Source organism: Andrena cerasifolii, chromosome 6 (genome assembly GCF_050908995.1).
Source record: "Andrena cerasifolii isolate SP2316 chromosome 6, iyAndCera1_principal, whole genome shotgun sequence".
NCBI lineage: Eukaryota > Metazoa > Arthropoda > Insecta > Hymenoptera > Andrenidae > Andrena > Andrena cerasifolii.
In genome coordinates, this window is record NC_135123.1 from 2,659,913 (window position 1) to 2,687,759 (window position 27,847).

At 37.7% G+C, this 27,847-nt stretch overlaps 3 protein-coding genes across 5 annotated transcripts; all 3 read right to left on the bottom strand.

Moving 5' to 3' along the window:
• Nucleotides 1-1,830, bottom strand: LOC143369826 (LETM1 domain-containing protein 1). The gene is made up of 4 exons (XM_076814197.1): nt 1,562-1,830; nt 726-1,455; nt 391-540; nt 1-271 (listed from the first exon to the last, which is right to left on the bottom strand). Exons 2-4 carry the CDS (start codon nt 1,440-1,442, stop codon nt 92-94), a joined length of 1,047 nt encoding a protein of 348 aa, XP_076670312.1. The 5' UTR covers nt 1,443-1,455; nt 1,562-1,830; the 3' UTR covers nt 1-91.
• Nucleotides 1,831-3,406: 1,576 nt separating this feature from the next.
• Nucleotides 3,407-8,860, bottom strand: LOC143369779 (3-oxoacyl-[acyl-carrier-protein] reductase FabG-like). 3 transcript variants are annotated; one of them, XM_076814153.1, is made up of 5 exons: nt 8,758-8,858; nt 6,810-7,143; nt 6,531-6,732; nt 6,192-6,429; nt 3,407-3,540 (listed from the first exon to the last, which is right to left on the bottom strand). In XM_076814153.1, exons 2-5 carry the CDS (start codon nt 7,124-7,126, stop codon nt 3,536-3,538), a joined length of 762 nt encoding a protein of 253 aa, XP_076670268.1. In that variant the 5' UTR covers nt 7,127-7,143; nt 8,758-8,858; the 3' UTR covers nt 3,407-3,535. The 3 variants fall into 3 exon arrangements, with proteins under 3 accessions (XP_076670268.1, XP_076670266.1, XP_076670267.1); XM_076814151.1 differs by having other exon boundaries at nt 3,409-3,540; nt 6,810-7,126; nt 8,732-8,860; XM_076814152.1 differs by lacking the exon at nt 3,407-3,540 and having other exon boundaries at nt 6,187-6,429; nt 6,810-7,126; nt 8,732-8,860.
• Nucleotides 8,861-13,040: 4,180 nt separating this feature from the next.
• Nucleotides 13,041-26,504, bottom strand: Oxt (Xylosyltransferase oxt). The gene is made up of 7 exons (XM_076814044.1): nt 25,832-26,504; nt 25,281-25,753; nt 18,667-18,809; nt 17,514-17,680; nt 17,057-17,438; nt 15,724-16,673; nt 13,041-14,398 (listed from the first exon to the last, which is right to left on the bottom strand). Exons 1-7 carry the CDS (start codon nt 26,000-26,002, stop codon nt 13,940-13,942), a joined length of 2,745 nt encoding a protein of 914 aa, XP_076670159.1. The 5' UTR covers nt 26,003-26,504; the 3' UTR covers nt 13,041-13,939.
• Between the last annotated feature and the right edge of the window lie 1,343 nt (nt 26,505-27,847).

Sequence of the window (27,847 nt, forward strand, 5' to 3'; positions counted from 1 at the left end):
TTTTAAATACGTATAAATATTTTAAGTTTATATTATCATAATGCTTACACAAAGTAGTATACAAAATCAACTGGTTCTTAATATTACTGTTTTAACTGTACATAAGAATCCAATTAGTAGGATGATTATATGCCAATAATATTGGACTGTGTAGCAATAATGAAATATTATCTTCGTTAACAGTATTTGATATTATCATCCACTGTTCAAGCCAATTTCGCATACTTTCTATCGACATATTTGAAGGATTTAGACCTCTAAATGAAAGTGCCTAAAACATTGTATAATTGAAAGGTATAATAATTATAATATAATATATAGACATATTTAAATACGTGATCACTTTTAGAAGTAAAAATTATCAGTAAGTGATGTTTCTCATATGCATACCCAACGCATTGCATCATTAGGTATTTTTGTAATTCCACCTTCTCTTTGTATTGCTTGATCCATTCGTTTTATTAGCAAACCTCTTTCTATCAATTTCAGTTTTCTAAAGGGTTTCAAAGAAGGCATGCCATGTATAGCAAGTAATTCCTTCTAAAATGTAATCCAGAATTATTGTGGCTATTAGTTTTTTAATGTATTGTGTCAGAAACTAATGCAACTTATAATTATGTTAATGCATAGCCTATGTTCTTTACAAACTCCAACCATTATAAGCATAGAAGATTCCAGAAATAATAGAATGATACATAATAGAAATTACAATGTGTTCAACATACTATATGTCTCCTTTTAAGATTATACAACGCATATGGTTCGTCTGCAAATAATTCAGAGCAGGTAATAATATCTTTTGCATGAGGGTGTGTACCACTACCGATGCATGCGATAATATCGTTCCACTTTGCTTTCAGTGTTTGATTTTTTATATTGTGAAGCTCTGCCTGCAGACACCTGAATAATGGCCTGTTATGTTTTAATCGTTTCTTATGGTCTATCAGCATAAAATCAAGTCTTTGTTGTAGTGTCCAAAAATGTGAAGTTAAAAGGTGCCTTGGAAAATAATATGCCACGGGAAAGACGACATAGTTTGTGAAAGGGATGGCAGATATCAGTAAAACTGGGAATATTTTCACTAAATCTTTGGGCATTGTATAACTTAACTGCAGCTCTTCCCTTGTTAAACTAACAAAACCATAAATACTAATTTTTTTCATTACTAATAAGTATTCCTTTACTTCCCAGATAAAGTCTTTAGTGCCGATACTAAACACACGATACACGTGCATTGTTCGTGGAAAATTCTTCTCCAATACTCTCTCATAGTTTTTAATATAATCTATATATCTGTTGAACCAATATTTCTTGATGCTCGATACTCTGCTTTTCTCCTCCTTTTTCCCCACTTGTGTTTGGCATCGTTGTACACACATATACGTGAAAGGCAATGCATTTTGGTTTCGATAAATGAATCTTTGAGATAATAATTTATACATCTTCACAGCTTTGCTATTGTCATATTAATTGTGGTTATGTTTTATATCGTCACTTAATTCTTTGAATAACCATATCGTGATATTAAGTTCGATATATTTAAGAAGCAATTACAAAGTACTTTATAACTTTGTTGTATTATTTATGTCAATATACTCATTACTGTTATGTTCGTGTGAATGTGCTCCTTAGAGATGATAGAGGCTTTTGTAGTAGAATACATTGGGATATTCCAAAAACTACATTAAACTTATGTAATTTGTAGATCATGAGTGAAACTATTCTTAATATCTCATATGAAAATCGGTAAGTACATACATTGTAGTATTTGTAGTACACCGTGCGAAATGAATGAAAATGAATCTCGGACCGGCTCGCACTCACACAGTGAGAGAGGCACGAATTGCGACATTCCCATCTATAATGCGATGTTCTGTGGCATAAGAATCCTTACTAGAGCAGTGATTCCCAACCAGTGGGTCGCGAAGTTGTTATTACCGTGTGATAATAAATACATAAGTAAACATACGTCTTGCTTGATAAGAGTCAGAATTTATAACAACAAAAGTCAATGTACAATTAATGAACATAAAACTATTGAAGCAAATCAATATTTATAAAATAAAAGAACATTCAAATAAAATAACTCTGACAATCAAATTCACATCTTCCTTAACCCCTACAGCACTGGAACCCAGACAGCATAGGGCATTTGACGTCCATTTTGATTTGTGAGAATGGACGTCTTTAAGACGTCTTGGTTAGGTCCGAAGCAGGCGTTTTAAAGTCGTTTTTAAGACGTTCGCCGGTACTGGTTCGATTTAATAAAAATTTAAGGATGTAAATGGTTTTCAAAATAAGATCAAACTCGATAACAATTTATTTCATTTATTTAATTCAGAAATAATGTAGAATATATGCACTTACAATAGATACAAGAACACGTTAGTACGAGGTACAGAATATACAAACTATGCAGGATATACACTTAAAATAAACATGGATGTGTACTAGGGTGAAACGGTACCGTATAGGCGAAAATTTAAATTTGAATTTTCAGTCGGCCTGGTGCGGGATAGTTGTCTTTTGATTAACCAAACACAACTGTAAAAAAATTTGAAAAAAATATTCATGTCTGCAGGTTTCTTTTTCTCCTAAAAATGATTATATGATTATAGTATAATGTATATATGTAGTATTGCTCCGCCCTAATGTAAATAAATACTACATATTACTAACAAAAGTAATTGCAAATAAATATTATCAACACAGAACTTCTATACAGAAATATAACAACAGTGCTATCTCTTCAGCCGAGCGTCGCACTCGAAAAAAATTCACAAAATATAGCTTTGCAAATTTTTGCAGATCGATCGTGGGATTAAAAAAAAACTAAAAAGTCTATACTTTCCGTACATTCAACCCTTGTTGCGTGGAACGACGTGGAACATATAGTAAAACACTGTTTTAATAGCCAATTTATGTTAGGTGAGTCAACTGTGTCTCGAAATTTTTTTAAAACTCCACAGAAAACTCAGAAATTACAGGAATAAACATAATGTTGCAACTGATAATTATAGTTAAAGTACAATACTGTCGTTTTGTTCTTTTTCCTTTATTGAATTAGTCATATTTTTATTTTATTGATATTTTTAGTGAAATAATAAGCTGTGGTACGAATCAGGTTCGTTTCTAACAATTTGAACCCCATATAAACCCAATACCGCGAAAAAATAATTTTGTCCAGCTAGCATGTAGTATGCTCGAACCACTGTGCGACGTGGCGACGAGGCCCTCGCAACGTCGCAACATTGTAGAACGACAATTTACTGTAGCCAATATTCTTTCAAAAACGTTTTTTATTTGAATAATAACAGAAATATTAAAAAAAAAAAAACAGAAAGATAACAAAATTAAACAACAATTTTTTTATTGAATCGCCTTCGCGAATTGGCGACCCGGGCGGTCGCCTGCTTCACCCATATCGTCGCTGGAGTAGGCTAAACCCCACACAGAAGTAACATCCTTAACGAGCCTGGATAAGCGGCAACATCGCAAATAAGCCAGCTCCGCCCCAGGTTTTAACTCTCGAAAATCAAACTTCAAAAATACAGTGGAAGAATTAAACAATTAGAAATTGCTTTAGTAATTTGGGTAACAAAGGGTCCAGGTAAGCATAATGAAAAGTGCCCCCACACCTTAAAGAAAACTATTTCCGCCAAATATCAATCCGATACCCCTACTACTAGGATAGTTACGGGGTGATACGTAATTTGCAGCTTAAGCTCCATTACTTTTGTTCTAGTGAATAGAAACTTATAAAATAAATTAGAGACATTTTACTCATTGCTGTACATGTCTGTGATTTTTTTCGGAATTTTCACCTGCAAAACCGAATTTTAAAAAATTAAAAAATATACAATTTAGGATACATGTGATTTAGGACACATACAATTTAGGACACAGAATATAGTGCACATACAATTTAGAACACATGCAATTTAACGCACATTTTTTTAGTGCACATCAGGATAGAACACAGCAAGATTTCATGCACTACCGACTGTTTCATAGCCGACAGTATTAGTATTGGTTGGGGCTAGATTAGGGCGGGGGGTACGCGCCCGCTCCCGGGCGCGTAAAGTATGGTAGCGAACCGATGTGGGTATGTGTTAAACTCGGTAATTCTAATGTTAAGTTATGTTTTATGCGAATACCTCGTAAACCAAAGCCGACCACCAAAAAGTTTAAACGGAAATGTTCAGAATTATGACCTTGACAACAATAGCGATATTGACCCCATCGCGCGATACTTGTAACCGCAGTCTCATTTTGAACATCTCCAAAGTCACATCGGTTCGCTACCATGCTTTACGCGCCCGCGAGCGGGTGCGCGCCCCTGACCCTAATCTAGCCCTAACCAATACTAATTCCATCGGCTGTGAAACAGCCGACGGCAACGAGAAGATTGTTGTTCTGATGTGCACTAAAAAAATGTGCGTTAAATTGTATGTATTCTAAATTGTATATGCACTATATCCTGTGTCTTAAATCGCATGTGTCCTAAATTGTATGTGTCCTAAATCGCATGTGCCCTAAATGGTATGTGTCCTAAATCGTATGTGTCCTAAATTGTAGGTGCACTCTAAATCCCATGTGTTCTAAATTGTATGTGCACTATTCTGATGTGTCCTAAATTGCATGTGTATTATTGTAATGTGTAGTTTTGATATGGAGCCGTAGTAGCAGACGGCAGAAATATATATACATTGAGACATCGCGCTTGCAAATTTACTAATTTTCACGGGTGGCCTTGCCTGTTGAAAAAGATAACTACCTGCCAAAGGTCTACGCCAGGAATGGCAGGCCCAAAGGCTGAACAATTCTTTTCCGCCAGAAATGCTACTGAGGTAGGTACATCTGCGGTATCAAGAAGCGCACCGTTACTTTTATTTCGCACTTGCTTCAACGCTCGGATTGCCGGTTCTTTTGGGAGGGATGCAAGTTCAATTGGTTAGGTTAGGAGGTATGAAAGTTGCTAGACTAAATTTCAACCATAGGGAGCAGATTGTATCAGAAGCAATCGGATTTGCATCCCTCCCAAAAGAACCGGCCATCCGAGCGTAGAAGCAAGTGCGAAATAAAAGTAACGGTGCGCTTCTCGATACCGCCAGATGTACCTACCTAAGTAGCATCTCTGACGGAAAAGAATTGTCCAGCCTTTGGGCCTGCCATCCCTGGCGTAGATCTTTGGCAGGTAGGTATCCATTTCAACAGGCAGTGCCACCCGTGGCACCAGTAAGACCGTTCCCGGTCCTTGCTATTTCAGAGGGTTTTCTTCCAGTGAAAATCAGTAATTTTGCAAGCGCTATATCTTAAAAACCAGTGTAAATAAAGTGTATACATTAAAGCTTATTGAATTTGTCTTGGAACGCACTATCAACTCAGGTCTTGAAAAAAAGTAGTTCCATTTGAAAAACCGAACTTGACCATCGTATCTTTTAAAATAATAATCGAAAAAAAATCGTCTCGGCTAATAAATTAGCCCCATTGAACCATTCAATTACATATTTTTTTAAATTTTTTATCTCCAGTACTTTAGAAGATATCCAGTTGTCCAGTCTACACGCGGACACCTACCGCGCATGCGATAAATAATGCTATATATATTATTTATCGCATGCGCGGTATACCTGTGCCACTCCTTTGCGTACAGAAGGTAGGAAATATCAGTTTTTAATTTTTGTAACTGCGCCCTTTCGGAAAATCTGATACAATTACACATTAATAAGCATACAAAGACGCTAAAACTGTAAAAATATAAATGTGTTGCCTTATAATTTAAATATGAAATCGGCATTTTTAATGTTTAAATTTTTTAAAATTCAGTTTTGCAACAGACAATTCTGAAAAAATTCACAGATATGTACAGTAATGGGTAGAATGTCTCGGATTTGTTTTATAAGTTTCTATTCATTAGAACAAAAGTAATGGAGTTTAAATTGCATATTACGTTTCAACCCATAACTACCCTATATAATCATAGGTATATCGGGTTGATACTTGGCAGAAATAGTCTTCTTTGAGGAACCTACTGATTGCTGTGCACCAAGTTTAATTTGGTTTGCGGTCACTTTTCACTATGCTTACCTGACTAGACCCTTTATTGATTATAGTCTTCTATGTATAGCAACGACATATTTAAAAAAAAATAACATTGTAAAAACTACATATGTGGAATGCAAACTAACGGGGGCATATAGCGTGTTTGCCACCATCTACTAATAGACTGACACCTGTAATAAAACTAGCGGCGTCACTTGCCAAGAATGCAATTGCGTTTGCAATCTCTATAGGGTCTCCTGGTCTACCAAGTGCATGAGTCTTTTTAGCGTTCTCATAAAATGCCTCTACTTCTTTGTCTGTCATTCCACCACTCTTAAATAGTTGTGTTACTATCACACCAGGGTTTACAGCATTTACTCGTACCTATAAGTTGAAAAACAAGAAGGATAAAATTTGCGCCCAGTCTGTTAGTGGAATTAGTAACCCACAGTATTGTCTCTACCACTTTTGTCTACAAAACATACTTGTTTGGGTGCAAGTTCAAGGCACGTGCAACGTGTGAATTGGTCAACCGCAGATTTACTCATACAGTATGCTAGGATATTTGGGAATGATCGTATGCCAACAACACTCGACACATTTACAATGTTACCTTTCGTCTTCACTATATGTGGACAAGCCAACATTGTCATATAATAAAGTGAACGTACATTAACATTGAATATCCTATAATATTTAAATATGTTGATAAGCTCTTTCTTGCGAATTTTGTAATTCAAGTTTTATAAACAAACAATTCATACCTATCATATTGCTCTAAGGATGTGTTCTCGATGGTTCCGTGTTCGAATATACCAGCATTATTAACCAAAACATCTAATCTATTGTACTGTTTAATAGTAGACTCAAGAATATTTTTTACATCAGCTGGGTTAGTCATGTCTCCGCCCACAACAAATGTTTTATCAGGTTTACATTTTTCGACAACTGCATTGAAATTTTGTCCAGAACGGTCTGTTAATGCCAACGAGGCCCCCAGTTGAGAAAAATTTATAGCAGTCGCTGCTCCAATACCAACACTAGCTCCTGTTATTAAAACAACTTTTCCTGCAAATGCCATCTGAAATAAACGTACAACTGCTTTTAAGATTGTTTATAGTTTGTTATACTTTCAAAAAATTGTCTTCAATATGTTTTCATCAGAAAGACAGTATAAAACAGCGCTTTCCAGAGTAGGGGCCCCTCACACGTCTGCTCCCCCCTTCCAACCGGTCCTTCCCCGAAAAGTATGTATCGCGAGGATAAGTAGCATTGACTCGCTATGGCAACGTGTCACTAATGCACACGTAATGTGTAACGCAAGGCTGAGCAGTCGGGACCCGACGTGCGTACGCCTATGCATCATGCTACGAGCCTGTATGTTCCGCGTGCGGTTGTTACCCGGGTCCCAGAACCTAAGGAGGACTTTCTTCGGCTTCCGACTGGCCGGGCCTGATGTAGCGTCTGAACTAGAGGTGCACAAAAAGCTGCTCGGAGTCGGAGAAATCTTTGTGATTCTGGATACTGGGTCACAGCCGAGCGTAGAGTTGAGCAACGTAACATCTCCACGCTCGGCTGTGACCCAGTATCCAGAATCACAAAGATTTCTCCGACTCCGAGCGGCTCTTTGTGCACCTCTAGTTCAGACGCTATTATATTTCTAACTATTGAAACAGCAAAAAAATGTTTCATATGAAATGTTTTTTGATTTGATGGAGGAGACATAATAGAACATTAGGATTCGCGTTTGAGCTATTATTTGTAGAGATTTCAATATCAATGTAATTTTTTTTAATACAACTATATATTTTTATTATTGCCACTTTATTATGCATTTCAAGACGAGTTCAACGATGTGTATGAAGCGTATGTTTGAACAATAATTTACCATATATTTATGAATAGTCGCGGCAAATTTCAAGTCCGATTAGTGTCTTTTACTTATAACGTGTGATCTGCGAAACGAGAAACAATGGAATTTAGTCACATCTACAGGGTGTTACTCAACCTATAGTCGATACTCTGGGAGTGATTCTACAAGCGAATATAAGACGAAAAACAAGAGTGACGAAATTGTGGTAAATGTTTCATTTATTAATTACCGATGGTTAAAGTTTGGCGTCCGTAACGCCTGAATCACGGCAACTCCACGGACAACGGGACTCGCGCGGCGGGAGGCAGGCCAATCAAGGTGCGTGCATTGGCGGTACGTAAACGCATGACCAAAGTTAGGAGCGATGGGGCCGCAGTGAATGGAAGGGGGAAGCACCTACAGGAGTGGTGGTCATGCATGCACGAACTGCGCCTGCGTCAGGCAGGTACACATTACCACCACTCCTGTAGGTGTTTCCCCCTCCATCACTGCGGCCACATCGCTCCTAACTCTGCGCATGACACATTTACCTAACCCAGGCCATGTAGAGCTCATACTTACTCACTTATTTATCGGCGCGGTACTGTCCACTTTCTCTTTAATAGTAAATGGCATTATCACTAAATATCTCTCACCTCTTACTTCAATGATTAACCTGCTAAGAAATTCTTTCCTTTATTACTAAATCGCGCACGGTTCGCGCGTATCCCTGACAACGCGCCCAAGAGTTGGAACACCCCAGAGTAACCGCGGGACTTGCCTTGGACAGCCTTATTTTATAGTATAAAATCTTATCAATATAGAACTTAATACCTCAAGTGAAGAGTCAACACTATAACAATATGTTTCAATAGTTTTGGTACAATGTACTTAGTTATTATACTTCCTGTTGTTCTTATTAACGTATTACATAAAGCCAGTACTTCCCAACCACATTAGCTGGGTATAATTATTTCGAATCCACTATAGGAGCGTTATAAACAGTGTTGCCAGGGAACAAGGGGTGCGTTCCGATTCATGCATTGAGTTCATAGTTCATATATTCATATCATTCCGTTTCTTACGGAAGTTTCGTTATTGCGGTCACGGCCGTCTCTAGTAACGGGCCGGAGCACAGTGAACTTGGCAACGCTGTCATCAGTCCTATTGGAATTTTCATGAAGCCTTTCGCGCGTTTTGATCGGACCACGATGGCCGTCTCTGCTACCGGCCGGAACATAGGGTGCGCCCAAATCGCCCGCGCCCACGATCGCAGGAACTTCCCGTTCCACTTGCTTATAAGCTGTTGTGAGCGTCGCGGGCGAAAAGTATAGTGAAACGGGGTTCGTAAACGTCAGTAGGAAAGGGCGATTCTACTCGATTCTTTTTCTGAAGAGGGCGAATTCCACTTACGTCCAAATCGCCTGTTAGTTTTATTAGGTTGGGTTTCCGCATACGCGACTGGACGAATCGTCACGAATTTCAGAGTCGATTTTCTCGAAAATGAAGCGCAATATCAACAAATTGTATTCCTTTTTCTCGACTTATGTACTTGTTATAAGTCGAAAAGAATGAGTAAGTTTTTTTAATATCGCTCTTTATTTCCGAGAAAATCGACTTTGTAAATCTTGAAGTTGCGTCTAGTCGCGTACAGGGAAACCTAGCTTAACGAAAATCATGGGCGATTTAGGTGTAAGTGGAATTCGCTCAAAGTTGATTACTTTACCGATTATTAATTGTTTAGTGTAGTCGTAATTCTTTATCTTGATTGAATTATTTTTTATAAAATACTTCAATAGCTTGTGTTACAGTCAAAGCGTGTTAAATCAGCGAGTATATAATACTATGCATTCATAAATAGTCAATGTATGCACGCACTGATTTGATTGGCTGAAGTATTCACATATACATTATACTTTTTAATTAAAGTGAAGAAATATTCGTTAATTTAAATAGATCAAGAACGATTACATTGGTTCAAAATATACAACTGAGATTCTATAAGAATAGTGACGACTTGAGAATGTTTTGAGAGGAATTAGAAATTGGGGTTATGTGGGGCGTGCAAGGAGCAGGTATTCTCTCCACCAATCAGAAGCGATCAGGAAAATCGCAGTTTTCTTCAGGAGGATGAAAGATTGATATAAAATATCGCAAACGAACCCTGTACTTTAACGGAACGATTGTCTCTCACAATTAATAATCGACGTATATTGTGTTTAATTTTTTAGCAACAGAATGGGACCCATAACCGGATATGTAAATTTTAATGGAATCATCTACAACCGGCAGAATATTTTTTTGGTGTCCAATTTTTATGAGGAATAGTAACCATTTATTTTGTCTGCACTTCCTCATATTTGGGACATAAAAATATAGAATTGTAATTATTATGTTTTAAAGTACTATCGTAATTTCTCTTGCAATTGGGGTACAGCAACGCCGTGGCATTATTAATGAATATATGAAATTTATAAAAAAATATATGTAAAACAAAATGTCCAAAATTGCTGTAGATTATATTAAATAAATGTGCTACACACGCTAATAAGGATCTGTAGAATTAATATAAATAAATAAAACACCTGAATTATTGCCCCTTTTCTAATATTTAGAGGACTTCAGTACAGTAAATCCTCGTTATAATCCCGTTTTTACCATGCGTAGTACGCTCGGTGAGTATCCCCACCATTTCTTGGAATCCTTCGGTCAAGAGTGAGAGAACCCGAAAACGAGCGCGAGGGAACGAAAGAGTCGATGACAACTTCGTGTCAACTGCTTCGTTCCCTCTCGCTCGCTTTTGGGTTTTGTCACTCGCGGCAGTGGCCTTACGCGTCGTACGCCCGCCGCTAGCTCCGTTCGTCGGGTTTAATACGAGTGTTTACTGTACTACATTAATATAAATATTTGAAAAATAGACGGGAAACCGAAAGGCCAGTAGAGGGAGACTGTGCAGCCGGGAGTCCGGTGGGTAGTGAGAGGCTGGGACATGGACCTAAGAATTAAGGGCGCTATTCTCAGTCGCTTCTTATTCTTAAGCAAATGCTTAAGCATTCAGCATCCTTTACTAGCTACTCGGTTAGTAGAGGATGCCACATGCTTAAGAATAAGTAGCGACTGAGAATACCGCACTTAATGGCATTTTTAAATAATAGTAGTTCACGACGCGACCGCCAGGCGGCGACCGGGTGAGCGCTTCTTGCTTGCGAAATAGCACCGCGGCGGGAATAAGTGGCCGAGGGCTCGGTCATTCAGGGCTCTCTAGTACCGCTCGCATTTGCCGACATTTCACTGCGCAGTATATGTTTGGTGTACCCGTCTCTAAAGGCTGTATTATCAGTCGTTGCTTAAGACTAAGATCGTCTTCAGCATGCGGCATCCTCTACTAGTCTAGTAAGTTAGTAAAGGATGCCGAATGCTTAAGACGATCTTAAGAATAAGCAACGACTGATAATACCGCCCTAAGATGACTGAATGACAATAGTTTATCATTAATTCTTTTATATTTGGAAGAACTGTCTTTAAAAGTTTAAATAATTATTTTGAGCCTCCCTGGCACTCAATTGACTAACAACCTGCTAAGTAAAATATTAAAAATGTTATAATACCCGTCTAAATACATGGTTTTCCAACTTTTCTTTCTTCCATAAAATATGGTAAGAATTAGATCTTTCAAGTCGGTCTTATAAACGTGTTCTATATATTATTTACGCTTAAGACTTTCGGACTGTTTTTAAATCTATACTATTATATAAAATTGCCTAGTATGTCCGCATTAAACTATGGTTTTGCGTTCAGATTCTGACATCAGGCTCTGCTTGATTTCTGCCGCCAATCTGCGGTCGGTTTTTGTCAGCAAGATCTGATCGAAATCTGATATCCATTTGCGGTCAGACCACGGCAGCAGGATCTGCTCGGTATCTCCCGTCAATCTGATGTCAGATCCTAACATCAGGCTCTGCCCACAAAACCATAGTTAAATGCGGACATAGTAGGTCCCGAATCTGACGTCAGGATCTCCTCGAATCTGCTGGCATATTGTGGTCAGTTTGTTTACTGGGTGTCTGCGGCAGTGTTACTCCTCTATTATATTCCTCCACCCTTTTTCATACCCCTTTTTTTCACCACTGGCACCACCACTCCTATCCTCCACTCTTCCAGCCACCCATCCCCTTTCCATACCCTATTGCATACCTCCTCCCCCAACCATTCCTCCCCTCCATACTTCCAAACCTCATTTGGTATTCCGTCCCCTCCCACCGCCTTCCCGTCTTTCAACCCCCTCGGCACCCTTTAAGAAGGTTAAGATAAGTCTCCTCTTTTCTATATCCCCCTTCGCATCCTCACCTCTCCTTCTTTCTACTCCCTTTCTTACCCCCCACTCCACTCCCCCTAGCAACTCCCTGAAATATTCGTCCCATTCCTCCATTTTGATCCCCTCATTTATCTTTCTCACCCTTTTAACACCTTCCACACTTGCCCCTCCGTTCTTATCCCCTCCACCTCCTTCTCCCACCTTTCCACCTCCTTTTTCTTCTTTTCGTCACACATCCTCATGTACTCCTTTTTTCCATCTCCTCCTTCCTTTCTCCACCTCCTTAGCTCTCTCCTCAAGCTCCTTTTCTCCTCGCTGCACTCTTTGTCCCACCATCCCTCTTTCTTCCCCCTCTGCTCCCCTTCACCACCCCCTTTTACTCTTTTCTTCAATTCCGCCCATTCCTCCTCTATTCCTCTCCTTTCCCCTCCTCTTTTACCAAATTTCTTTACGAACTCCTCCCTGCCCTCCACCGTCCAGTTTCCTCACCCCCTCTCCATTCTTCCCCCTTTCCTCCTGATCCCCCTTCACCCCTCAGCCAGACTATGTTTTAGGTAAACGGTATAATGGTTGATAAATAGATGACAAAAGATTGTGTAAAATATTTTTTAATTCTGATTATAGTGTTATTGTTATAGTACCTTATCATTATGAGATTTGGAAACTGAAAGGAGCAAATTTCTTATATTTTTCCATAATATATACATATAATATATAGTTAATGAAATCACAATTTACTACCTACTAATTAACAAACCTGAAGGCACATGTAACAACACTTTATAGGAATGTAATACAAATTCTATAAATACACGTGGAAACTACACATTTGATACTATGCTGAAAAATATAATTGATTACTTGCAAAACGCATACAGAGATACAATAAATAAATATTTCAGAGTATATACAATGAAAGTTGCAAATGAAATTTACATGTAAAATTTCAAGTTCTATAATAAACTTTGAACGTTATTAATCTGATTTTACTATTTGCTTTGCATATAGGTATATTAAACATAGAAAAGGAATCTGTAATATTTAACTCTTACTCAGCGGATACCACGCCCGTTTGGTCAAACTACTTGATTTACAATCGAGAGAATATAACAACATAAACAAATAAAAGGCACGTAACAGATACTTAAAACATATTTATAACACATACACAATAAAGATATCAAATATCTTATATATTTTGTTCAAATTCACTTATCTGAATTTTGCAAATATACACTCTTGTCCTCTTAATTATTACTTATTTGTATTGCTTATCGAAACAACAATTTGCAAACATAAACAGACCAAACATTGGTAATAAATGTTTATTCTGGGACATGTATGTATAAAATTATGCGGAATCAAAATGGACATTGTATTCGCAATGCAGTTAACTAATAATAATATCCGTAACAATATAATCTAGCAAAAGTTTCTTATAAACATGTTACATACAATAGACTGCTTTATTACGTTGGAAAGGATTAAATTTACTGAAAATTCATAATTTCAAAGGAAAATGTAAAAAATTATCTTGCTTTTAGTTTGAAAACTTTTTAATTTCATCATTTAGTATACTTTTAAAATAGACTGTATGAATATGTATAGTATGTACTTGATATAAAAATATCTAAAAAGATTGTTAACCTTTAGACATATTTAATAAGTTTGAAGTTAAAGTTCAAAGTGTTGAGAATGGCACATATTTAGTAAACTAATCAATACGTTTAACATAGGGTACTGATATCAGCCTTTGAATCGGGGCTCAAGGAGCTCCAATGAGTATTAATACATTTTCGTAATTTTAGTTTTGTATCAATGTCATCATTAAAATTACACATTTGGTCAATCTCATAATGTTCCTGCACTAATTTATCTATCCATTGATCCAAATTAGAATCAAATTTATTCTCGTAATCCGTAATGTGCGCAGTTTGTTTGCGAATATTTACAGAGCTCAATAAATGTGACCATTTTTTAGTAATTTCCTCTGTAATATGGTAACTATCGTCAGATGCATTATTCACTTCTTTAGCCTTTTCTGCATCAATCTTTTTATTCTTCCAATACCCTAAAGGAGTTACTAGAAAATTCGTTTTAGCTACTAACAAAGAATTAGCAGCTAGAAACAAATGCCATGTACCCACAACCAGGTGTTCACTGAACTGTGGTTTAACATGCCCGGTCTGAAAACAAGGAATGAATTAATTATTGACAAGAATTTTGAATACAGGAAATACACTCCTCACATTAATTAAAGGATCACCTCTCCAGGAGCCCGAAAAATAGCGGCAAGTTCACATTGTCATAACTCCGGTAAAAATAGTGGTATCGATATTTTGAAAATATTGTTTGAAAGCGTGAAATCTCTACTTTCAGCCCCCTTTTTTTAAATTTTAGATGCATTGCTTTTCGGCAAACATATAGCAATATAAAGAGCACTTGATCAATTTTAAAAAAATTTCTTCAACTTTGCAATGTTCCACGGGGAGTATGATTTTTTTACACAAATTCCATTCACAGCAATCGAAAGCGGCTACTGTCCTGTGTAAGAAGAGAGTAACAAATTTCTTGTGCGATTTTTTTTGGCTGAGTTATTCAACTTTGAAGTAAAGCCCGTTTTTTTATTTTAATTGCTTCTAGTAAGCGAACGAATCATCGTAGAACGTTAATGAAAAAAACAATAGAAAGATCAGTCTTTTCTCTTTAAGACGCATCTTCGACTTTTTCGATTCTTTTAAAATTTCGGTCTCTGATGTCCTTTCCAAAATATTCTTAAAAATTGCACAAATTCCATTTTATCTTCATCTCGCTGTATCTTCGCCGACGAATGATCGGAACATCAATGTCTTCAGTTCATTTTAAAGCGGAGAGTCTGCCGATTCATTTGAGTGCCACCAGAACTCGCTGCGATAATTTCTTACCTGTGGCCTTTAAGTTTGAATTTATCGTCGCGAAGATATAGCGAGATGAAGAGAAAATGGAATTTGTGCAATTTTTAAGCATATTGATGCGTCTTAAAGAGAAAAGACTGATCTTTCTATTGCTTTTTTCATGAACGTTCTACGATGATTCGTTCGCTTACTAGAAGCAATTAAAAAAAAACGGGCTTTACTACAAAGTTGAATAACTCGGCCAAAAAAATCGCACAAGAAATTTGTTACTCTCTTCTTACACAGGAAAGTAGCCGCTTTCGATTGCTGTGAATGGAATTTGTGTAAAAAAATTCATACTCCCCGTGGAACATTGCAAAGTTGAAGAAAATTTTTTAAAATTGACCAAGTGCTCTTTATATTGCTATAAGTTTGCCGAAAAGCAATGCATCTAAAATTTAAAAAGGGGGCTGAAAGTAGAGATTCCACGCTTTCAAACAATATTTTCAAAATATCGATACCACTATTTTTACCGGAGTTATGACCATGTGAACTTGCCGCTATTTTTCGGGCTCCTGGAGAGGTGATCCTTTAATTAATGTGAGGAGTGTAGTCGATTGGAAGGTTCATATAATTACCAATGACACATCTTCAAGTTGTATGTAGTTAACATCAGCTAATCGACCATACGGATCCACCCATAGTATCGATAGGTTTTGTGGTACTGTGATTGCAGTATCAAATTCATATGATAAAATTGGATACGAGTATGGTCCTACACTTCCCATTAAATTTCTAAATATTTTCTCCTTTTGATCGTAATCAGTGTTAATAAACAAACTTTGTATCTTCCCCAACCATTCTCTGCTAGTAGAAAAGTTATGTCTTAAATATACCAAAACTTCAATTCGTTCCACGCGTTCTCGTTGAAGTAATGGCTCTTGTACTATAGCTTCTGTAAGAATTAATATCCCAATAAACTGGTTCTGTCTGAAATAGGCAGTTGTCTCCAAAACATTAACATTCTTGTAGTTTATCTGCAGTTTACGGAAACTCAATCTTGCTAAAGAGTTTGAAACAGTTAGTTGCGCATCGTCAACCAAAGGACTTAAATCCGCTGCGTGATATAAACTTTGCCAATATGCATCATAACCGTTCGCTGTAATAGTTTTATTCATTCTTTCAGGGTACAACCATTCCTCTACCCTGTCTATAATTCTTTGGTCAATTATAGATTCGAACTTTCTAGCGAAAAATAAATTCCGGTCCACTGTATTTCGAATTCTGCTAAAATTTTCAAGCTTGAAGTCATTTGGACTGCAACCGCACCAATCCACTACAGCTTTATACTGGCATTTACAACCTAACTTTCTTTTCCAGTTAGTAACATGTAAATTGTTATCTATGTAAGTGTTGCAAAACCTTGAATTGCGTAAAACTGTATGAAAAAAGGATTCAACGGGCAGTAAGGTATATTCAAATACTCTTAATAGATCAGTCACTAACGCATCTGGATTTGGGTCAGCAACATATTCCACAAATTCTCTGCTTAAGGCTACCCAATCACTGCCACCATCTATTTGAATACCTGTAAATAATTATGGGTTTTACTCAAGATACTTTGAATCACTTTAGAGCAGGCCTGCCCTTTACGGTGCAAATACTTCCTGAAGTTCTGGGACCCAGGCAACAGCCGAGCGCGGGATTGTTCTAATGTTACCCGTTGCGAGAGATGCGGGAGAACTGCATGAGTGTGCATCCATGTAGGCTCGTATCCCACGAGTGTCTACTCGTGGTACGAGCCTACATGGACGCACACTCGTGCAGTTCTCCTGCAGCCCATCCTGTGGTTAGCAACGTAACAGTCCCGCGCTCGGCTGTTGCCCGGGTCCCAGAACTTCAGGAGGTATTTGCACCGTAAAGGGCAGGCCTGCTTTAGAGTTTAGAACCACCAGAAAAGAGAAAATTTACCATCTGGTAATTTGCGGTCCCCGATTCTCCACATACGAGTCTCACATTCTACGAAAGTTTTATCCAAACCTTGTTTGGTGATAAATCGTTGGACTTCTCTTCCATGTGATTTTACAAAATTCATACCTTTGTTTAGGCCAAGAAACTGAGTTAATTGCATATTGCTTTTAATAGGAAAGTCAGATTCTGATAAATTGACAAGAAAATCCCAATGATGATTATGCGCGAGCATTTGCTGCGCAGACTTTAAGAAAGTTGTTAAAAGACTTGCACCTCCCCAAATACTTGCATGTCGCAAACCTTCCCCTCTTGCCACTTTAATATTGTTCGTTTTACAAGACTTTTCTAATTCTAACATTTCTCGGTAAAGATAATCTTGTCGCTAGAAAAATTTACAATAAATATATTATTGAGAAATACTTATATGATAAACTGGGAAAGAAAATTATTTAATTACCGCATCGACGTGAATGTAAAATAAATGTGAAGGATGGTAAAGAATCCTGATGAGTCGTTTCACTTGCCGACTAGCTCTGCCATTTACTGTTAATAGGTAAGCTATTCGAGCAGGCTTTCCTTTTTCAGTCTCTGTACTTGTATTTCGAGCTTCCTGTGCTTTGAATCCTATTACGAAAGACGTACAATTTGTCTAAATTTATAATCGTCAGATGTCATAAATGTATATACAGTAGTGTCTCGTTAGCTGACCGTCGCTATCCTTACGAGTTCTTACAATTAGAAAGCCGAAGATCCACCTGGAAGTTAAGCTAAGCTATGCTTTACTATGTTATGCTATATCTGGCTGTGCTATAAAACATAACTTACAAGGGAACATCCCGAACCCGGAAATTCGAAAAATTCTGAAACTTTGTGAATATGTAGAGAATTTCCTCCTCATTACAACGCAATTTTTGTGTGTTGCCCAAATTCACTCTAAGGGGGTGTAATTGACCCCTGAAAATCCGGTTATTTTCCGATTTTGTGTTATAACTCGTGAACTGTGAAATATTTTTTTCACCAAATGATAGATCTAATTAAAAGAAGTAACATTTGTATTGAAAATTTTTTCCTATCTCTTACAGATTGCGAGTTACAAAATAAAATCGGAAAATAGCCGAATTTTCAGGGGTTAATTCCACCCCCGTGGAGTGAATTTGGGCAGCAAACAAAAATTGCGCTGTAATTAGGAGGAAATCCCACATAAATTCACAAAGTTTCAGAATTTTTTTAATTTTCGGGATAGGGATTTTCCCTTGTTAGCTGTTGGTTGAAACGGTTTCATGAGGTTGCATTGAAGCTAATTTTTTAAAACTTAGTATAGCATAGCATAGCGTAGCATAGCTTAATTTAGCTCTTACGTGAATTCCTGGCTGAACGGAGCTAGCTTATCCCGATGCCCAGGCATGTTTGTTTTAACAACCTACCGGCTTAAGACATCGCTATCACGTACCGGGTGTCGGTATCTCACTCCGAATGTTTCTAAATCAGTCACTCGAATTCTTGGAACTCTACCTTCCCAGATAGACGTCCGGACATGATCACGGACCCCGGCCAGCTAACGGGGCACTATTGTATTGTAAACAAGTGAACTAATGTGTTTACTTCCTTACTCTGAATTCCAGTCCAAAACACATTAATAGTCAAATATCCACCACAAGAATATTTTGGATTACCAGAACATTTCATATTACAACTAGAATCTGGTAACCGCTTTAGTTGCGATGGTTTTTCCATTCCACAGAAGCATTCAACACTGAAATTAAACATTTATCTGATATACATATTCGGTATAATACATTTCAAAATATAAGTGCTATATATTCCAGTGGTAACTATGCGAATTCAAACTAGTTATTATGGTATCTTAATTGTAACACATAAGGAAAGTCATACAAGAGTTCTGTTTAACAAATTGAAAGGCAGATTGAAATATTATGAAAAAAAATTCCTTTCCTTTCTTATCAATAATAACAATATGTATTGCTTGAACTTTCATTATCATGTTGACTGGCGCACTGCCATTGGATAAAATGATTCCGAATACTAATCTTTACCCAGGACAAGTCCAAGGAGAAGGTATACTAAGAGGCGACACTCTGACGATGAAACTAGTTTTAGAGAGAGACGAAATGCACAACCAATTTAAATGTCCATTCGGTAGTCGGAAAGAAGAGGGATTAACAAGAGGCGATAGTAAGACGAAGATATACAGCTGCCAATATAACCAATTTAAAGGGACAAGCCAACGAAGAACTTCAAAGATACCGCTCGGAGTGTCGCCTCTTGTTAGTATATAGTGCCTACCCGAGATATAGTGACTTAGGTGTGAAGTCCCTTAGCGGGGACTCACCCGACACCCTGCTGGGTACTGGCCGCTAAACGTGCCCCCCTACTACCTCCTGCAGGACTGTATTTAGAGAATACCAGGACAAAACCGGGGCCCTAACAGTAAATAAAACAGAAATTGATGATACGGTTTATCATTATTAAAAGACATAAATTAAGCTTTGCTACTGGCTATTAAAAATTGTCTCATATTAAATACAAATACATTTTAGTAAGGTATATGTACTGCATTAGAACAGTAGTGGAGAATTTATGAACCAATATAATAATTAATCAAAGCTTAATTGATGTCTTTTAATAATGATAAACCGTATCTTCAATTTCTGTTTTATTTTTTGTTAGGGTCCCGGTTTTGTCCTGGTCTTCTCTAAATACAGTCCTGAAAGAGGTAGTCTGATAGGTAGGTAAGACCCCGCTGAGGGACTTCACACCTAAGTCACTATATCTCGGATAGGCACTATACCTTCTCTTTGACAAGTCTGTCCTTACAAGATAACTCATAAGTAGCGTCTGTGAACAGATTGTCAGCTACACGTTAACTTGTACTTCCCTGATAGCCAGATCTGGGCGGCAGAATCTGACATCAGAACCGTAGTCGTCTGTGTCCGCAGATGGCTGCGTTCTGAAGTGCAGAGCCTAATGTCAGTGCTTGATGTCAGATCGGCAGCAAATCCGCAGCAGATTCTGCCGTTTGCTACGGTTCTGACGTCAGACTCTGCGCTCTCATGCTAGAGCCAGACCCTGCTACCAGTCTGATGTCAGACTGGAGACTGCTGGTTATCAGGGTTAGCAGTCAACTTGTTAATCAGCGCAATAGTGGCCTTACCCACAATTTTGGGTGGATTGACATTTCATTGTCAGTCTAAACCACCTCTTATACAGCAACATTTTAATTCTATAGTGGCCTAAGCAACCTTCCAAAAACATCTACAAAATGGCAGGTCAAAAATGTGTTTTTGCACCGAGCATTTTGTTAATCTACGTCACGCAATAGTAATTCTCCAATATTCATACATTTACAGTTATATACTAATAATACACACCTTAGCAATTATATTTTTTAAAAAATCACACTTATGTGCCTAAAAATAGAAATTAAAGCAACGACTTTAGAACGTTAATAATTTCATTAGGCGCAATTTCAAAACAAAAGTTTTGGGTTTACGCCACTATTGCGCTGATAGTCACAAGTAATTGTATGTTTAAAGGTTCAAGACCAGTTTATATGCACGCGTGTGAAGAATAATTCATAATAATTTTCAAGTGCTTATGTATCATAATAAAAGTTTTTAAGTAATTAGGTTAGCTTCATACTATAAGTAATGCGGTTTTTCTGAGAGCTGAGTTTAGTCAATGGAATTAGTCGCGACCGTAAATAGGAACCTTTAGAAAATCTTTCATCCAAAATCCGCGAGTGCAGATTAAATGTTATTACAAACGTTTAAAATGCAAGTGACGAAAGGACATATTCGGCATGTTATTTTACATGAGTTTAATAAAGAAAATAATGCGACTATAGTAGTGAAAGACATATTTGAGTTATGTAGACAGATTATATTAGTGCAAGCCAGTAGTTAAAGATGGATTAAGAACTTTCGAGCTGGGGACTAGAGTCTAGAAGATGAACCTCGTGCCGGGAGCCCTGAAGAGTTCCATGAAACCGTTTTACGGGTTACTGTTGAACGAAATTCAATAATAATTAGTGACGAATTAGCCCAGATGTTGAATTCGACTCATTCTAGGGTATTTGTTTATTTCACTTATGGGACTATTACCCGCATTACTTATGAGATGACCTAATATATATATATAGAGCGTCCCAAAATTTAGGGACTTCCCGGAACATGCAATATTCTGAGACAAGAAGACATCGAAAAATCCTTTACCGTTTTTGGGTCCGAGGCTTCATTCTCGAGATATTAACAGTTGAATATTAGCAGCGGAATATCCTAGTCGCGCAGGAGACGCGTGTAGATACAGGTTCACACATAAAACTGCCGCACTGGACATTTTCACGGTTTGAACCAACATAGTGGGCTGTGCGTGGGTCTGTATCTACACGCGCCACCTGCGTGCGCTTGTCAACGTACGCTACCGCGTGCTCACCTGACTCGGCTTTAAACTTCCAGGCCCAGATGTTCAGCCTCTAATAATTCAGCTGTTAATATCTCGAGAACGAAGCCTCGGATCCCAAAAAGAGTGAAGGGCTTTTCGATGTCTCCTTGCATCAGGATATTGCATGTTCCGGGAAGTCCCTGAAGTTTGGGACACCCTGTATGCAGGATGAGGCATCTAAAACCGGTCATAACTCACCTGCTTTTAGCGCTAGAAAAAAATCCATCAGACCAATCTTACTTGGTTTCAAGGGGGGCATAATTTGATGTCAATAGTTTTTTATAGGTGGAGGTGTAGAGGAGATGCGAAGGTTATTTTTATTTTTTTTTAATGAAATAATATGTTTTTTTTAAATTACCTTCCAATAGAACGTTTTTAGATACATACAATGTATCTAATGCTAATGTGTCAATGTATGTAATCTTGAAGGTCCTTAACTACGATGGAAAAGATAAGTAGAAGATAAGTAAAAAAGCATATCATTCCACTTAAAAAAACAAAGTTGACCTTTCGCATCTCATCTGCACCTACACCTGCGGAAAAACTATTGACATCAAATTATGTCAAAAGCAGGCGAGTTATTCAGGTAGCCTGTTTTAGATGTCACCATACTCAACAGGGAAAGAGGAACATGTTTCTCAATTGTCTCGCATATTAATGATTAATAAATACACAGAGTGGAGCAATAATTTTTTCCACTTAGAACATCTCCGTTATTTTGATATATATGAAAAAATATTACTTACGAAAGTTGTATGATAGCAAGGGAATCATAATATAGCAGTAATAATTTTCTTATGGATGTAAGTGTATCAAAGGTTTTAGGGTCATCTCCATTTTTTTAGTTGGCATGCCATACTTTTTTATCCTTAATGCAACAGTAAGTGTTTAGATGATTTTAACAATGTATAGCATATGGTCGTTCTACGTTAAAGGAAAACGTAAAATAATGATTCTCAGATTATACGGAGTGCTCGACGCGACGTCCAATAACATTACCAATGTAATTATCAAATTATTGAAGCATATACACTTATCATTTCTGGAATGTGTAAACTTGTCGCATAGCACCCCCCTCATGGATTCCAATGACCTTGAAATATGTTGTCAAGGTCAACATTCTGAACAGCTTTTCCCTATACATATTTCCGCCACTCAGTCTTAGTTTCCGAAATATTCTCAAAAATATTTTTTAAATTTCTTGCTTTGGTTTTATAATTTGAGTTAGTTTTGGGTTAGATTTGCTAGATTCGTTAGACATAACTGCAAATACAGAACAGACTCGTGAAATATCTCGTCTCTGGTTGTATACAAATGGCACAGTGTCGCCGGATTGTACTATTATGGCTCAGTATCTTACGAGATATCGGTATAGGTATAGAGCTAGATTTGGGAGGGCGCTAATATGTGTATGTATATACCCAGTGGCGGATTCAAGAAAAGTGGCCCAGGTGGCAAACGTTCTGAGGGGCCCATTTTTTGGGAAAATGAAGAAGTACCTAGTTTACTAAAAATGGGCCAAGTGTAGTAGTACGAAAAAAATGTGGTGTTTGGATACCTATACCTAATCATAATATTTTTTGGGAGATGGGGCCCTGGGGGGGTCTCCTGGGCAGGGGCCCAGGCGGCAACTGCTCATCAGCATCCCTGTTAAATCCGCCACTGTATATACCATTCCATATAAGAGTAGACCTACGTGCCCGCTGATTTGCAACCGATCTGCGCAGCTCCCACTACTTCCTGCGCACGCGATTGGTCGTAGCGCTTTCTCTCCCGATTTTCTACTAATCAACAGCCTCCTCAGAGTCATCGTTGTGCGGAACGAGTCTACTCTTAAGTGTAATTCACTATAGTGTTGACTTTTTTTTTAATTACTCACGCGTCGCCGCGGTCTCACCCCAAATCTAGCTCCATACCTGTACCGATATCTAGGAAAAGATAAACACAGATGTACCTGATTCCGAATACCAAAATATTTTTATGAATATCTCGAAAACTAAAGCCGACCGCCGTTTATATGTATAGGAAAAAATTTGGCTGTGCTTCCGAAAGGGACCGGTGGCCGATCGAGATGAAACTTGGTGGGTATTACAAGGGGTGTGGAAAGACTTCAAATATAAAATTTTAGCTTCGGTAATTAATGCGTTCAAAAGATACAGGGGTAATTGTGCATAAAAGGGTACACCTCGCCGATCTTTTTTAATCACTTTATCACGGTCCCTCCTCTTAACAATATTTCTGTTGACTTAGATCGACACAACGCATTTCACTTTCCAACTTGTCCCGGGTATTAGTATTGGTTGGGGCAAGATTGGTCCGGGCGATGCGCGCCCGCGAGCGGGCGCGTAAAGCATGGGGTAGCGACCCGATGTGGGTTTGGCGATGCTTAAAATGACTGTGATTAGAAGCATCGCGCGGCGGCGTGCAACATGCAACAATTGTTGCTTGAAGAAACGCGAGACAGTGGCGGATTTAACAGGGCGGCCGATGAGCAGTTGCCGCCTGTGCCCCCGCCTAAAAGGCTCCCCACCCAGGGCCCCATCCTTAACCCTTTGACTACGAAAGGCGTATATATACGCTCTCACAAGTTTATCAATATATACGAAAGAAAAACTGAATATTTTTAATTTATTTGCAATTATTTATTTTTTTAACCCCTAAGAATGGTATCAAATCTCCGGGTGCCGTTTTAGTCAGTAGGTAGTCAGTGGATAACCAGTCGCAGCGACTGATATACGAATATCGCGCCGTCTGTATTGATGGTTCTCGCCGAGAGTGCGGCGCAGTCAAAAGGTGAAAAAAAAATTATGATTTTATCCAAACTATATTTTTTCTGTACTACTACACTAAGACTGTTTTTAGTAAACTAACTCTTCATTTTCTTGGAAAAATATATATTTTTTTATATTTTTTTTCAGTAATACTACCCTTAGCCCGCTTTTAGTAAACTATCTTTTCATTTTCCCGAAAAAATGGGCCCCAGAACGTTTGCAACCTGGGCCTTTTTCCTTAAATCCGCCACTGGCGAGACAGTTCGAATTGTATCGTGAAGCGTGCACTACCGTTTATTCGATCGTTCTAATGGCGTTAACAGACCTAAATAACTCTCTTGAGAGAAATTGGAATTTAGAAAGCCTTGTTTCAGAAGTATTAGTGTCGCGAGAGGGGTGTATCTTATGGTGTCAAAGCGTTGGACTATTACCATTCAGGCAAAAGTGCCCGAACGTAGTAACGAACTGATGTGAGTTTGGCGATGCTAAAAACGAGACTGTGGTTACAAAATTTCAAATACAAAAAATTTGGGATGCGAGGGTTCTCGGGTAAGGGGGGCCTGCACCAACATTAAAAAAAAATTTTTAAAAAAAATTAACAAAATTTTGTATTAATATTTCGGAAACTAATAAATACCCCAAGCTACAATTTTAGATTTAGGGTCCACACCTCCTCCCCCCCCTTCCCAAAAACCTCAGTCTCGATCAGTCATAGGTCCCTTTCGGAATAATATCCCCATGTTTTCCTCTCTGCTGCAAACAGCTAGACACAGCAAAGCAATTAGTAAAACAGGCACTGTCTATCAAGAAAAGCTGACCATATCAGAAAATACAGGCACTGAATCATTACAGCATGCACTGCTATGACCATCTTGGTACCACACAACTTTTGTAAGCAACATTCTTCTTAATACATCTAAAAACAGCGGAGATGTTCCAAGTGGACAAAGCTATTGCCCCGGCTTGTATATGTTTAAACTGATAATACTTACGAATATTCTGTACCAGCGTACGAATATCCTGATTGCAGGCATAGGAGCGCACAACGCTCTGGAGAATTGTTCCCTTTAAAGACATGATAATAACCAGAGAGTATTCTTACTGTTTTATCGTCTTTAAAACATCCTAAACTGACAGGCTTGTCTATAAATCCTGAAGAATGGGGGCACAGAGACTGTATTCTTTCTGGATACAATAATCCCTGTTGGTTAAGGCAAGTCACATTGACAATGCATTGTTTGCATACTTGGCTTTGTGCACGTGTCACAGCACTCACTGCTTCTCTGCCGGTAAATTCACAAGATGGTATAAAGTTTAATGATTTACGATCTAACTTTATTCTAGTAGTGTGGTTTCGCTGAGATTGTAAAACCTTATTCACATTAGTTTGTTTGTCTGGTGGAAGCTTCAATTGACGTAAGCCTTTCGGTAGACCTTTGTCTTCTTCAGGTTGCGGCGCATCATCCTGTGTAAAGCAAATAAGTTCGATGACACTACCGCCGATTAAAATTTAGAGTGTAATAAAAATTTCAACGGAACTTACTTCTTCCGAAGATAATCGGCTAGATTTCCGACTCCGAATTTCCCAGCCAAAAAACATATGAGCTAAATAAATTTGTACGCATAGTACGGTGATGCCGAATACGAATAGCATTCGATACTTTCGTAAGCAATTCGATGATCGAGTTATTGAATGATTCTTGGTTATAACCATTTCTATTGTTTCAATTTATATTAATCGTATTTTTTGAATTTTGTTCAACTTCGTACTTGTCATAACCAAAATCAAAACGTAATCTTTCATAGGAGAAGAAACACAACTACTCATACGTTATATACACGTATGGCATTATATCCAATAGTATATTCGCTGCCACATGTTTATTTATATATAAATATATGTACACGTTTGTACGTATGCAAACTTATATACAGGATTCAAATACTGAGTTATCGAAGGAACATAACACTTTACGGTTAAAGTGCAAGCTCATTAAAGTACTTCGGTGGAAATATTCAATGGCATTGCTAACACGTGCTTATCAGCTTTTCAGTTGAGTAAGGAATTACGGCATAAAAGATTGAAAAAATAATCACGCGAGAAATATTCAGGCGTGATTTTAATTGATAATATCTATTGCTATAAATTAATATGTTAAATACATATATCTATGCAAGTCACATTCTATTGCGCTCCCTAAATTCATGTGTGTAAAATACACATTCAGAAATACAGATTTATGTAGTGGTGGAGAACTATCGATGGTTTATTTTCACTATCGATAGTTATCGGTATTGAAAATTGTGGGTTGATATCCGTGCAGTTCTGATCACTTAGCTTAAGAACTACTTCTAAAGCTGATAAAGCATTAAACTTGAAAAATAATTTTTATCCTAAAGAAATGATTTCTACTCAGCATAATGATAACCAAAAACATCGAAAAACATTCATTCGATCTTTAAATATCGATTATAAAAACATCGATGTATCGTTATCATGTTGCGTACCGCTGTTGCGATTCTCGCTCTAGCGGCGTTTAGCGCAAGCTCTTGGAGCGCGAAGTTCGAACTTTAAAGAGTTAAGGATGAAGTTTATTACATTTTAAATTTGTCTTCGCCTCCTTCCTTATCGCTCGAAAACAATGCATTGATTTTAAAAGAGGAACGAACGTATGAAGAAGCCTGTTTCTTCGCCTCGCAATTCATCACCGACGTTGTAAAAGCACGGACGTGTTATAATAAAGCCCAACCTTTGATCAATCTTTAAATATCTTTGTTCGTTTCTTAATAGTTCTGGTTAATATTCAATAATTAAATTCAGTTCAGTTCAATAATCTTTATTTGGTTCAAAGTTATTCGTTACTAGTTGTCTTGTTCAATCAACTTCGCACGATTCGCGAGCAGAACCCTTTTGGGTTCCACGGACACCGGACTACATCGAGATTCCCATAAAAAATTAGAATTCCCAGCCGGCCCCGCAACACCGCGCAATCTCGAGTTGGTAACAATGCGTTTTCCACTATAAGAAAGACTTGGGGCTTCTGCTAGAAGGTTGTCTGCCATGATGATTAGCCAGAGTTTAAATTCGACTCTTTTTCTAATAAGAATGCAAATTGTATATATGAAGACGTTTTAATTATGTTCAATTTATATTTATTAAGATGCGTTAGGTTATTGTATTATTATTTATAATTCTTGTACGAGTCGTATATGTAATCATAGTGAAGCCAGCAACATGTTTGAACTTCGACTTTTGCATAACATGTATGGAAGCCGCTCCATGTACTAGCTTTTGTCACTTTCACCGTAGAAACGCAAAATAACGACTCTAAAAATCACCACTTCAATCCTGTCTGTACTAGCGATAGCAAGTTTATTTCTGAGCTCAGTTACAATTCATATTTCCATCTTTAAGTTATTGAGAACTACAATAAAACAGTTAAAATTACAAGAATACTGATTATTTGTACAATTGAAGTTCAATTTATTTAAACACGAACGCGCAACTCCGAGTAGAGCGATTCTGCGCTCTACGGGCATCGACCCAGCCCCTAGGACC